Raw genomic sequence first — 13,313 nt, forward strand, 5'->3', positions numbered from 1 at the left:
GCCAGATCCAAAGCCATCCCCCTTCCTCAGCTGGCTGAGCACTGGGGCTACAGGCCAGAGCTAATATACCCACCTTGAATTTATTTTATATTTGGGTTAAAGCCAGACTAGAGATTCTGTGGCCTTTTGGCTCTTGATTTCCAATGAGAGGAACTCAGCACACAGATAAGGATTCATTGTCAATGTTGGGGTGCTTCTGTTCAAGCTTGCCCAGGGCACAGAATCCCTGCCCTACCGGGAGACAGCACCAGGCAATGTGTAGCTCAAACACCTGCCTCAAAGTTGCTCTGACCTTTGCAAATGACAAAGATAATTTCTCATGCTGGGGACGATTTGTCTCTATTACCAGGCTACATCAAGTACGCTTCATTTTTTATTTTAAAAAAAGTTTATTTTTAATTGACAGCTCATTGTATAGATTTGTGTGTGGGGTATTTTAATACATTTATATTTTTCGTAATGATCAAAGCAGAGTTGATTAGTGTCCCTACCATCTCCAATGTTTATAATTTCTTTGTGGATAGAGGGATCGAAAATCCTTTCTTCTGTTTATGGATATTTTGAAATATATGTAATTAGCCAGGTTTAGCAGCATGTGTCTGAAATCCTAGCACTTGTGGGGAGGTCAGGGGGGGTCAAGATTATCCTCAGCTATGTACGTAGTGAATGTTGGCCAGCTTTGAGGCCCTGTTTTAAAATATGAAAATCTGTGTGCTTATGCGTGTTTGTGCTTCTGCATGTGTGGGTGTACATGTGCATGTGTACACATGCATGTGTGAGTGCATGCGTGTGAGCATGCATGTATGCATGTATGTGTGTGTGTGTGTGTGTGTGTGTGTGTGTGTGTGTGTATGGTCTATTAATACAAGACCACAACCTATCCTTCCTGCCTAACTGTATCTTTCTACTTGCCCACCATCTTTCTGGCTCCTGGTAATCCGGTTTCTACTCTCTTCTTCCAAGAGTTCCACACTGATCTTTCAAATGTAAGTGAGATCACATGCTATGTATTTTTTTGGTGTCTGACTTATTTTACCTAGCATGATGTCCTTTAGGTTCCGCCATACTATTGCAAATAACAGATTTTTTAAAAGACTGAAAATACTATTTTGCTGTCTGTGTACACCATATTTTAAAAATCGATTTGTGTGTTGATGGATGCGGGTGTTTCTAGCTACTGTGATGAACACTGCTGTAAATACCTGTGCCAACACACTTGGCACAATTTCTTCTTCCTGCTTGCTATCAGGTTTTGTAGTGGTGGGATCAAGCTGAGGGCCTTGTGCACATCAGGAGTCACTGTGCCACTGAGCCATACCCCCGGTCTGCCTGTTTTTAAGGTGTGACGTTCATACTAATGAATGGGGGCCATGAACAAGTTGAGATGTAAGAGTGTCTTATAGGTCGGGGAGGAGACAGGAGGATCTGATTAGATGGCTTGGATCCCATATGATGATCTGACCTTTGCAGTCCTGGTCTTACCTGAAGGGGAGATGTTTTAGGCCCCACTCTGCATTGCAGTCACTTCCTCTGAATTCTGTCTCGAAATCCTCACTGTGCCCCTGGCTATTCCATTCTTAGATCTGTCAAGCCACTTAATATTCTATTGACTTACTTATCTATCTTTCCCAGAGGCTGGCTCCATGTGAAGGTAAGGATAGGTACACCCCATTCGCTACAGGAAGTGCCAGCCTCTACCCTAGTCCTAGTCCTTCTATAGTTCTTTGCTAGGCAAACACAAGAAGGTACAAGACAATGGTCTGTCCTTTTAAAATTGTATTGTTATATATGTGTGTGTGTGTGTGTGTGTGTTTTGTCTGCATATATGTATGTGCAATGTATGTGTGCCTGATGCCCAGGGATGCCAGATGAGGGCATTGGAGTCCCTGGAACTGGACTCACAGGCTGTGGGGTAGCCATGTGGCCAAGGGACTTGAACCTGGGTCCTCTGGAAAAGCAGCCAGTGCTCTAACCACTAAGTCATCTCTCCAGTCTCTGGCTTGTCCTTTTCAGAGGACAGATGTATTAGATGTCCAACTCTCTGGCCATAATGATGCCAAGAAGGAAAAAAAGACAAGCTATTTGGAGGAGAAGGCTCACCCAAAGACCTTTTTTTTTTTTTTCGTTTTTAATTGCCAAAGTAAGTGATGTACGAGATAAATCCTGGATATAAAATCTTGACACATCTTTGAGGTGTTGGCCAGAGCTGCTTCAAACCTGAAAAGGAAATAAAATCAAATCACTGTGGTTTTTCTCCAAGAGCCCCTGAGATGTGGTTATGAGTGGAAGGCAAGGCCAGACAGAACCAGGAATTCAAAGGTTGACCTACTTTGTCGAAACTAATAAGAGGGAAGAGGTCTGCATAATCTTTCTGTCTCTTCCTTTCATAGTAAAGAACAGTGAAAGCACATGACAGACTAGAATTCACAGAGAACTGAAGGCCAATGAAATCGCTTCAGGATTGACCGGCTATACGAAGCCTGTGTTTCTACATCATGTTGTCCTCTTTCCCTTCCCCCTCTTTCGAGTGAGAAAAAAAAGCGCCTAAATTCCCACCAACATAAACTAATGACATACAATGATGAAATTCTGTTTTCACCTCTGCCTGTGACAGGGAATGCAAAAATAGCAAGTGGCCTATTTCCACGAATCCCCGCCTCCCTGCCCTCCCCGCTCCTGCTGGGTTTGGATCTCTAAGAATGGAGGCTAGCGCATAGGCAGGAGCCAGCCGGGATCGGCCCCCCAACCCGAGGGTGATGTCAGTCGGCGGAGCGGCCGCAGCCTGGCCAGGGAGGCCACGGCTCTTGGGGAGCAGGGAGGGCGGGTGGCCTGGATGGGCGGACCGTGAGCCCGGCCGCGCGGCGTCGCCTGGAGACGGCCCTGGCGGCGCTGTGTTGCTGTAAACAGCCGCTTCGCTGTTACTATCTATAGCAAAATCGCCTAGCTCCCGGGTGCGGCGGCCCAGGGCAGGTTTGTGGTTCTGCACCTCTTGGGCCCCTGAAGATCCATCCGCTGCCCCAATCCTCTCTAGTCCGTCTCGGAATGCCCACCAGTTAGTTTGACCCTTGGGATCCACAGAATGGAGAAGAGGGGACACATGAGTTCTGCGAGGATCTGCGGTTTCCTTTCCCAGAGGTGACCAGCGCTCTGGGGCCGAGCCCAGTCAGTCTAACCCGGCTTGTCCTCTGCTGAAGGACAGGAGGCTGAGGGCAAGTAGGGGTGTGTTTGTTCTACACCGAAGCACCCGGCATCTCCAAAGTTCCATCTTCCAAGACTCAAAGCTGTGCTCAAAGCAGACGCCAACATCTCTGCACAGCTGGGAACCGTGCTTCCAGTCCGTCCTCCCCTCCTCCCCCATCCCCCCCTCCCCAAGTCCGAACTGGAAAATCACCCGCTGCGGGTTCCTTGTAAGCGCAGTTTCCAGGCTGCACGGATTCAGGTCCCCACCTCCCCTGTGCACCGAATTGCCTTCTTCCCGGGAGCTCACCTCACTTGTAATTCTGAGCAGACCCCTGCCTTCACTCGCCCTCTGGCCTCCGCTCAAAACTGAGCAAACGACCCCTTCAGGCATCCTTGCAGGGTGGTTTTGCACAATGTTTATCCGTCAGTGTCTCCCGGGACAGTCACCCTGATTGTTCTAAGTGGCCAAGGGTCGGGGAGTGGGTGCTGTCGTCCTTTAAAACACGAATGTATGAATGAACTCAGTATTGTAGGTAAAGCGGGTTATTGAATACTTACTTAGAATCCTTCACTTACTGCTTCCAACCTCAGGCCTAATGTTGCACTGATTTGGGACGGAGAGAGGTCTGATGTGGGCTAGCTTTCCTTTGGGAACAGAGACTTGGAGCCTTTAGGGCTGCGTGCCTGCTTCTCCTAATACCAGAGACTTTTTTAAAAAGCTCCAGATTGCTGGACAATGGAAAGGAGATGACCCCCAGTCTCATCCCCTGACCCTGGGAACAGAGTACACATTGAATCAGGTGCGAATGTTCGCTCGCCTTCTCTGCCTTTCCCGCCTCCCCTCCCCCGGCCGCGGCCCCCGCTCCCCCCTTGCGCTGCACCCTCAGAGTTGGCTGCAGCCGGCGAGCTGTTCCCGTCAATCCCTCCCTCCTTTACACAGGATGTCCATATTAGGACATCTGCGTCAGCAGGTTTCCACGGCCGGTCCCTGTTGTCCTGGGGGGAACCATCCCCGAAATCCTACATGCGGAGGGTCCAGGAGACCTTCTAAGATCCCAATTGTGAACACTCATAGGTGAAAGTTACAGACTGAGACGGGGGTTGAGAGCCTGGGGCGTAGAGTTGATGACAGGGAGCCCGCAGAGGGCATTCGGGAGCGCTTTCCCCCCTCCAGTTTCTCTGTTCCGCTCATGACGTAGTAAGCCATTCAAGCGCTTCTATAAAGCGGCCAGCTGAGGCGCCTACTACTCCAACCGCGATTGCAGCTAGCAACTGAGAAGACTGGATAGAGCCGGCGGAGCCGCGAACGAGCAGTGACCGCGCTCCCACCCAGCTCTGCTCTGCAGCTCCCACCAGTGTCTACCCCTGGACCCCTCGCCGAGCTTTGCCCAAACCACGACCATGATGTTCTCGGGTTTCAACGCGGACTACGAGGCGTCATCCTCCCGCTGCAGTAGCGCCTCCCCGGCCGGGGACAGCCTTTCCTACTACCATTCCCCAGCCGACTCCTTCTCCAGCATGGGCTCCCCTGTCAACACACAGGTGAGTTTGGCTTTGTGCAGTCGCCAGGTCCGCGCTGGGGGTCGCCGAGGAGGGCACATTGGGGTGTGACTGTCAGGGAAGAGTAGGGGTCTTCCTTGTTTGCTCCGGAGGGAGACTGGCGCGGTCAGAGCAGCCCTAGCCTGGGAACCCAGGACTTGTCTGAGCGCGTGCACACTTGTCATACTAAGACTTAGTGACCCCCCTCCCGCGCGGCAGGTTTACTCTGAGTGTCCTGCGCTCTTCTCTCGGTGACTTGTTTCTGAGATCAGCCGGGGCCAACAAGTCTCTAGCAAAGACTCGCTAACTAGAGCCTGGGAGGCGGCAAACGGCGGCAATCCCCCCTCCCGGGGCAGCCTGGAGCAGGGAGAAGGGAGGAGGGAGGAGGGTGCTGCGAGCCGGTGTGTAAGGCAGTTTCATTGATAAAAAGCGAGTTCATTCTGGAGACTCCGGAGCAGCGCCTGCGTCAGCGCAGACGTCAGGGATATTTATAACAAACCCCCTTTCGAGCGAGTGATGCTGAAGGGATAACGGGAACGCAGCAGTAGGATGGAGGAGAAAGGCTGAGCTGCGGAATTCAGGGGAGGATAGAGGATATTGGGAGACCTTTTTATCTCGGATGAAGTGCATACAGGAAGACACAAGCAGTCTCTGACCAGAATGCTTCTCTCTCCCTGCTTCATGCGACACTAGGGCCACTTGCTCCACCTGTGTCTGGAACCTCCTCGCTCACCTCCGCTTTCCTCTTTTTGTTTTGTTTCAGGACTTTTGCGCAGATCTGTCCGTCTCTAGTGCCAACTTTATCCCCACGGTGACAGCCATCTCCACCAGCCCAGACCTGCAGTGGCTGGTGCAGCCCACTCTGGTCTCCTCCGTGGCCCCATCGCAGACCAGAGCGCCCCATCCTTACGGACTCCCCACCCCGTCGACCGGGGCTTACGCCAGAGCGGGAGTGGTGAAGACCATGTCAGGCGGCAGAGCGCAGAGCATCGGCAGAAGGGGCAAAGTAGAGCAGGTGAGTAGCGATTCTGGACCTGCGCGGGGAGTTGGGGGGGGCGGGGGGGACGGACGCACAGGCGACACGGCAGAGTGGGTGAAACCCTACGCTACTGACTGCACTTCCTGACCAGGGACCGTGGCTGCAGCCCTTTCCCACCCTCGTCAGACACTGACAGTTGGCCCCAAGAAATACTCTAGTTTCCCTGACAGCTTCCAACCACATTCTCTAGCTTGGGAGCTTCTTTGTTCCCCTCCTAAAGATCTCACTTTAAATGCAAATCACACTCAGCCTGCCAACTGCAGGTTAGAAAAACTGCTTCACCGTGAGAGGTGCGGGTGCTGTAGGAGCCAGTTTCACTGGGGTGACTGAACAGAGGTGACACTAGACCACCTTATTGAATGTTGGTCCTTTTCTTATAGCTATCTCCTGAAGAGGAAGAGAAACGGAGAATCCGAAGGGAAAGGAATAAGATGGCTGCAGCCAAGTGCCGGAATCGGAGGAGGGAGCTGACAGATACGCTCCAAGCGGTAGGTTGAACCAGCTGCTGCTCCTGAAACTTTATTAAAGTTGGAGGTTGGGACTATGGGGTCAGGGTCCTTGAGGAAACCTGTGTCTTATGCTTTCTTACATCTCTGTGCAGGAGACAGATCAACTTGAAGACGAGAAGTCTGCGTTGCAGACCGAGATTGCCAATCTACTGAAAGAGAAGGAAAAACTGGAGTTTATTTTGGCAGCCCACCGACCTGCCTGCAAGATCCCCAATGACCTGGGCTTCCCAGAGGAGATGTCTGTGACCTCCCTGGACTTGACTGGGGGTCTGCCTGAGGCTACCACCCCAGAGTCTGAGGAGGCCTTCACCCTGCCTCTTCTCAATGACCCTGAGCCCAAGCCATCCTTGGAGCCGGTCAAGAACATTAGCAACATGGAGCTGAAGGCTGAACCCTTTGATGACTTCTTGTTTCCGGCATCATCTAGGCCCAGTGGCTCGGAGACTGCCCGCTCTGTGCCAGATGTGGACCTGTCTGGTTCCTTCTATGCAGCAGACTGGGAGCCTCTGCACAGCAGTTCCCTGGGGATGGGGCCCATGGTCACAGAGCTGGAGCCCCTGTGCACTCCCGTTGTCACCTGCACTCCCAGCTGCACTACCTATACGTCTTCCTTTGTCTTCACCTACCCCGAGGCTGACTCCTTCCCTAGCTGCGCAGCTGCCCACCGAAAGGGCAGCAGCAGCAACGAGCCCTCCTCTGACTCACTGAGCTCGCCCACACTGCTAGCCCTGTGAGCAGTCAGAGAAGGCAGGGCAGCCGGCACTGACTGAGCTGGTGCATTACAGAGAGGAGAAACACGTCTTCCCTCGAGGGGTTCCCGTAGACCTAGGGAGGACCTTATCTGTGCGTGAAACACACCAGGCTGTGGACCTCAAGGACTTGAAAGCATCCACATCTGGACTCCAGTCCTCACCTCTTCCGGAGATGTAGCAAAAAAACAAAAAAACAAAACAAAAAAAAAAAAACAAAACAAAAAATCAAAAGCAACCGCATGGAGTGTATTGTTTGTAGTGACACCTGAGAGCTGGTAGTTAGTAGCATGTGAGCCAGGCCTGGGTCTGTGTCTCTTTTCTCTTTCTCCTTAGTCTTCTCATAGCATTAACTAATCTGTTGGGTTCATTATTGGAATTAACCTGGTGCTGGATATTTTTCGGATTGTATCTAGTGCAGCTGATTTTAACAATACCTACTGTGTTCCTGGCAATAGTGTGTTCCAATTTAGAAATGACCAATATTAAACTAAGAAAAGATAGAACTTTATTTTCCGGTAGATAGAAATAAATCGCTATATCCACGTACTGTAGCTCTTCAGCGTCCATGTTCATTGTCATGTAACTGATCATGCATTGTTGAGGTGGTCTGAATGTTCTGACATTAACAGTTTTCCATGAAAACGTTTTATTGTGTTTTCAATTTATTTATTAAGATGGATTCTCAGATATTTATATTTTTATTTTATTTTTTTCTATCCTGAGGTCTTTCGACATGTGGAAAGTGAATTTGAATGAAAAAATTTTAAGCATTGTTTGCTTATTGTTCCAAGACATTGTCAATAAAAGCATTTAAGTTGAATGCGACCACCTCGTTGCTCTTTTATTCTGAGAGTTTTGGAAGTTTCGGGAAGGCCTTGGAGAGAGACCAGTTTGTCAAGATGGGTGGGTCCTGGAGGGGACACGCCCTCTGTTCCCTTATCACTCAGAGGAAACGCTAGTTCAGGGTATTTTACAGATATGTGTGTTCATATTGCATTGCTAAGATTTTCTACCTGCCTGCCCTGGGGGCTGAGAGTTGCCTGTAACAGCTTGTGCAAGGCTGACGTGCCTTCCTGCTTCTCTGGAGGGAGCATCCTTAAATGTATTTGCCTATCTTCGCCTTAGTGATTTTCCTGGGAAAGGGATCCTTTGAACAGAGCCTAGCTCTATGCAAACTTTTCTCCTTTATTATTATTATTATTATTATTATTATTATTATTATTATTATTGTTATTATTATTATTATTATTTTGGTATTGTTGGAGATAGGATCTTGCTAGGTGGTCCAGGGTAGCCTCCCAACTCCCAGCAGTCCTCTTGCCTCAACCCTGACAGTGGTGGTTATTACAGACAACCAGCAAGTTTAGCATCTTATTCCCATGAAATCAAGGGAAGAGTTACTTTTATCTTAAAAGTGAGTGAACTGAAGAATAGTTGAAATAAGCCACCTTCCTTCCACACTGCAAACCCAATTGCCGCTTCCCCCTCCTGTCCATTAGGCTGAACTGCCTCTTTAAAAAATAATTAAAATATATATTTATTTATGTGGGGAGGGCATTCATGTACTACGGCACTTGAGGTCATGGGACAACTTCCAGAAGCATCTCAAGAAGAACAGGATCTTTGTCTGGGAATTAAACTTAGGTCACCAGGCACCTTTACCCACCAAACCAATCTTGCCAGCCCCCTTCCCTCCCTAAACATATATTTACTTTTATTTTCTGTGTAAGGGTTTTTGCTGGCATGTATGTCTGTGCACCGTGTGCATATACAGTGTCCACAGAGACCAAAAGAGGGTAAGGGGTCCCATGGAACTGGAGTTCAGAGACAATGGCAGCTACCCAAGCAAGTGCTAGGAACTGAAATCTGGGTTCTCCGCAAGACTAACAACTGCCTTTAAGATCATCATCCCAGCCCTCATCATACTTGACCTTAAAAGTTTTCCCTTGGTTAAAAAAAGCAAAACAAAATGAATTTTCAATTGTTTGCTTAAGATAGGTCTAACATAGTCTAGTCCAACCTCAAACTTGCTATGTAGCTGAGGCTGGCCTTGAACTCTTGATCTTTCTGTTTATATCTCCCAAGTGCTGGCTTTACAGGTATGTCCTATCATACCTGGCTTCGGTTCCTTACCCTAACATATGTTCATTTAGTCAACCCTTTTTAATCTCCATAGAGAGCAGGCTATCGTCCTAGGCCACCATGAGAGTCAAATTCCAGCTTCTGAAGTTCCTTTAACACTGGGTGTGATTCACAGTACAGAAGGGGAAAAGGAACCGACAGATTCAAAGATCTTGAGCAGCCTAAATAATGACTGACCAACCAGTCTGTAAATAAGAAGTTACATAATAGCCCAGTAGGGAAGGGTCAGAAGACTCCAGATAAGCTTAGCTTAGAAAGTTTATCATCTCAAAGAAGAAAACGACCTTTGTCTGGGACACCTCAGGTAATTAATGCTGCTGCATGTGTGCAAACCAAAAGGAAAGGAGACTGATCCCCTACCCTTGCTCTCTGGTACCTAAAAACCAGAGACTGTTTCTACCCGTGCTGGGTCGAAGGGGAGCCTTCATGTCATTAGTGGTAATGAAAATCACTTTGTGGTCATGGTGGCCCTCATTCTCTGTCGAGTTACGCTTCAACTTCAAATGACAGTTCCATTACACTTGGGCTGTTAACCTATGATCTACCTGCTCCAACCATAACGATTGACACTTCAGAGCAACTCACTCAAGTCTTTCTAGAACATTCTTTACATCACGCTCCACTTGCATACTGCTTTTGCCAGTCCTGAGTTATGCCGGGCCTTGTCGGTATACCAATAATCCTAGAGCTGAGGAGAGAGTTCCAGGCTACACTGTGAACTCTTATATAATCTAAATGAAAAAAAAAATAAAGGTTTAGGCTTAGCTTCATTATCTGCTGTTTAAAGGGTAAGTAGCCTTTAAATATGGTGTCTAACTTTAGAATTGATGGAACATTTTAAGGACCCAATGAGCTCCTTTAAATGTGAGGTGATAACAACCTGAGAGGAATTTCCCAGATTGGAAAGAGAAGCAGGAAAAGCAGCTTGCCCCCAGGGCCTCACGAATGGCTCTGGCAACTGCAAACTCACCACAGGAGAAGAACATCCCCCTTTCTTTGACAGGTCTGTCACAAAGCCTTCTTCCAGGTCACCACAGCCTGGACTACATTCCATCCACAGGCAAACACTGAAACTCTAGGAAGACAGAATCTCTGAAAGGTTTCCCCGAGTTCATGGGATCCCCTGTAGGACTGACACCTTCTATGCTCCCTGCTAGCTACTTCCATGGTCTAGACAAAAGAAAGGGGTATCTTCCCTGTCTGGGAAAAGGACTCCTTCCAAATCCCCCTCACCAGAGACTCTGGATTTAGAAGCTCCTGAGGATGTCTGAGACTAAGAATGTCACCTTTCTTTTGGGGACACTTCCATCCCTTCTCAGAAGATGAAGCCTCAAACTAGTTTCAGTGGAACAACTACCTGCCTGTCTTCAGTGCCACAAACATTGATACAAGTCCTGAATATGCAACACAAAGGGCTAAAGACCAGGGGCCATTTCCCTTTGGGGACCATGTCAAGCCTGAGCCACCAATGGACTCTAAGACCTAGTTCAGAGGTATACTACAAGACGAAGGAACATTTGGCTCAGTGGGCGAATGAATAAATCCTACACTCTTTTTACAACCAGAAAGTAGTCTTTGCATGTTCTGTAGCTTCTGTTCCAGGCCCCCTTAGGATGTTAGGCAATAGTAATGTTACATCTTTTACATCTGGCTGCAGACACACAGGCCACATCTGTCCTTCATTCCTGGAATTCCTTCATCGCCTCCCCTGGAATCCTTGTGCCATTTCAGCAAAGTGAATGACTGTGCAATGATTGAAATTAATTTTAGATAATGGAAGAAAAAATACTCACCTTTGTAGAATAGAGGATAACCAGCCCCCTAACACCTTTGCACAGGCCTAGAGCTCGTGCAATCATCAGAACTAAAGAGTACTTTTGGCTCTAATTACAGTTACTTTGTATCAACAGCGATTCCCAAGTAAACCAATCATGCTTTGTTTAATTAAGGGACAACAAAAACTCTAAGATGGTTACCCTAAGCAAATGATCCCAAGTTTCAATACATCTGAAGTAAAAGAAGAAACAGAAGCAAAAGCAGCCTTTCAACTGTGTACAAGTTTCCTCTGAAACAGTTCGACAGAGGGCAAGGGATAGAGTGACATTTGAATGCCAAAAGGTGCTGGAGCTTTAAATGGTGCTGGCTTTGCTGTTAACATCAAGGAGTTGACCCCTCGAGGAGTCTCCGTATCCCCTCGAGTCTCCATACCCTATAATCACACAGTGCAAGGGACTCCCTTCCACTCTGCACACGTCTAGTGCTCATTCCTTGAAGAGGGTGTTTGTTTGTTTGTTTGTTTGTTTGTTTGTTGCCACTGAGCCTCTACCTGAGTCTCTTTGTCCAAACTGGCAAAGACATTCAAGGCTCAGCTCAAGGCAAGTCTCCTAGACACCCTCCCTGGCCACTCTATCTAGGGTGTCTTCTGTGTACACTCCTGCATGACTTTCTCATGATTGAATTCATAGCATTTCTCCTGTAGCTGTAACATTCGATGTTGGTTTCATTTTACTTAAAATAATAAATGTCTCCTCCCATGAGAACAATGACCTTTTGTTACTTGATCACAACCGTCTCTCAGGGTTGTTGATTGAATGTAAATAGATGAATGAATGCAGATGACAATTATGAAAATATCATAAGAGAGCTGCACCTTTGGAGGGAAGATTAACCTCATAGACTTCTTCGAGGGTAGAAGACCATGGCCATTTATTAAATACCAATTCCAGGCAGGACAGATAGCTCAGCTGCTAACACCAGTGGCTCTTCCAGAGGACCCAGATTCAGTTCCTGGCATCCACAATGAGTGGCTTATAACTGCCTACCACTCCTGCTATGAGGGAGTAGGGATCGAATATACCTGGCTTTGGTGGGCCGCACCACTGACTCATGCACACATGTTCATGTAAGTGAAGAGTTAAATAAATAAAATGTAAGGAACACAAATAGCCAGCTATCCAAGTGTCTCAGTAGATAAGAGAGCCAGGTGACCGGAGGCCATCTCTGGAGACCATGTGAAGGTGGAAGGAAAGAACTGATGTCACAACATATTCTCTGGCCCCCAACATTTGTGCACCCAGACCTGTTTTATAAAAAAAAAAAATCATGTTGCCCTAAGAATGGTGATTCACACTCCAACACTGGGGAGGCCAAAGCAAGAACATTGTCATGAATTTGAGGTTAGCGTAGACTATAGAGTGAATTCCAGGCCAGCCTGAACCTACAGAATAAGACTCTGTTTTGTTTGTTTGTATGCTTTTAAACGAAAGAAAAAGGAATTGGAATGTTTTCACTTTGGTACGAGATGTTCAGAGTCTAACGCAAGTCTGATGAGTTCCTTCAGTGTGCCGGAGGACGCAATCTGTAATTGAGCCTGTGTTAGAATAGAAGAGTAAGGGTTGCCTGTTCTGTTATCAAGATCACTATCGTTAGTCAAGAGAAGGTGCAGACCGCCGTGGCTAAGATGCACTGGATGCTGGCGAATCACTTTGGTCTCTGGAAGGGGCCAGTTGGGTCATGTCCCTTGTCTTTTCATGCAGGAAAAAGCAACAGAAATCTAAACAGGTTTGGTTGCGATCCATCCCACAGTTCCACAGACCCACTCATGGACTAAGCTAATTGCATTTCCTTTGTCCAGAAAGCATTGTCCTGTTACTCAGAGTAGAAAGGGTTCTGGCTATTGTCCCAAGGAGGCTGCCGGTTCTGGTCATCAGCTTTACCTCTAATCCCTTTCTTACTTTCAGCCCTGGTGCTTGGGTTTGGTTAAAGCAGGTGATTAGAAGTCTGGGGACCCACAGGTGTCTAATTGTCAGTTACGTTAGAAACTCATTGTTCTAGAAAAGGCCCAGAGGCTCAGGAAGCCAAGGTATAGGGCTTGCTAGCCTGTGTGAGGCCTGGGGTTGGCTCCCTGGCCCTGCAAAATGAATAAACATTAGCCGTAAGCCTGTGTGGAAAGGACCCAGTTTAAAAGGTTTGGGACAAAAAGCACCTTTATCCTGACTGTAGGCGGCCCAGGGTCCAGCTGCTATGTTTATTTAGGGGAGAAACTTACTGGGTTAACTGATCATAGGACTGTCATGACAGGTAAATTTATCGAGACAACGTGATAATGGAGTCTGGATCCAGTATTGCAAAGTGTTCCAGAATGTAGACTTG

At 47.8% G+C, this 13,313-nt stretch overlaps 1 protein-coding gene and 1 long non-coding RNA gene across 2 annotated transcripts; one reads left to right on the plus strand and one right to left on the minus strand.

Annotated features, from left to right (window-relative positions):
• Nucleotides 1-2,109: 2,109 nt before the first annotated feature.
• On the minus strand, nucleotides 2,110-3,988 carry LOC148005394 (uncharacterized). Its single transcript, XR_015623233.1, has 3 exons — nucleotides 3,757-3,988; nucleotides 3,488-3,674; nucleotides 2,110-2,217 (listed from the first exon to the last, which is right to left on the minus strand). It is a non-coding gene; the product is annotated as an uncharacterized LOC148005394 (long non-coding RNA).
• A 441-nt stretch (nucleotides 3,989-4,429) lies between these two features.
• Nucleotides 4,430-7,298, plus strand: Fos (Fos proto-oncogene, AP-1 transcription factor subunit). The gene is given in 4 exon segments (NM_022197.2): nucleotides 4,430-4,722; nucleotides 5,483-5,734; nucleotides 6,139-6,246; nucleotides 6,360-7,298. Coding segments are annotated over 4 exon segments (1,143 nt in total). The 5' UTR covers nucleotides 4,430-4,581; the 3' UTR covers nucleotides 7,002-7,298.
• Nucleotides 7,299-13,313: the final 6,015 nt, after the last annotated feature.

This window comes from Rattus norvegicus, chromosome 6 (genome assembly GCF_021556685.1).
Source record: "Rattus norvegicus strain SHRSP/BbbUtx chromosome 6, alternate assembly SHRSP_T2T, whole genome shotgun sequence".
NCBI classification, from domain to species: Eukaryota; Metazoa; Chordata; class Mammalia; order Rodentia; family Muridae; genus Rattus; species Rattus norvegicus.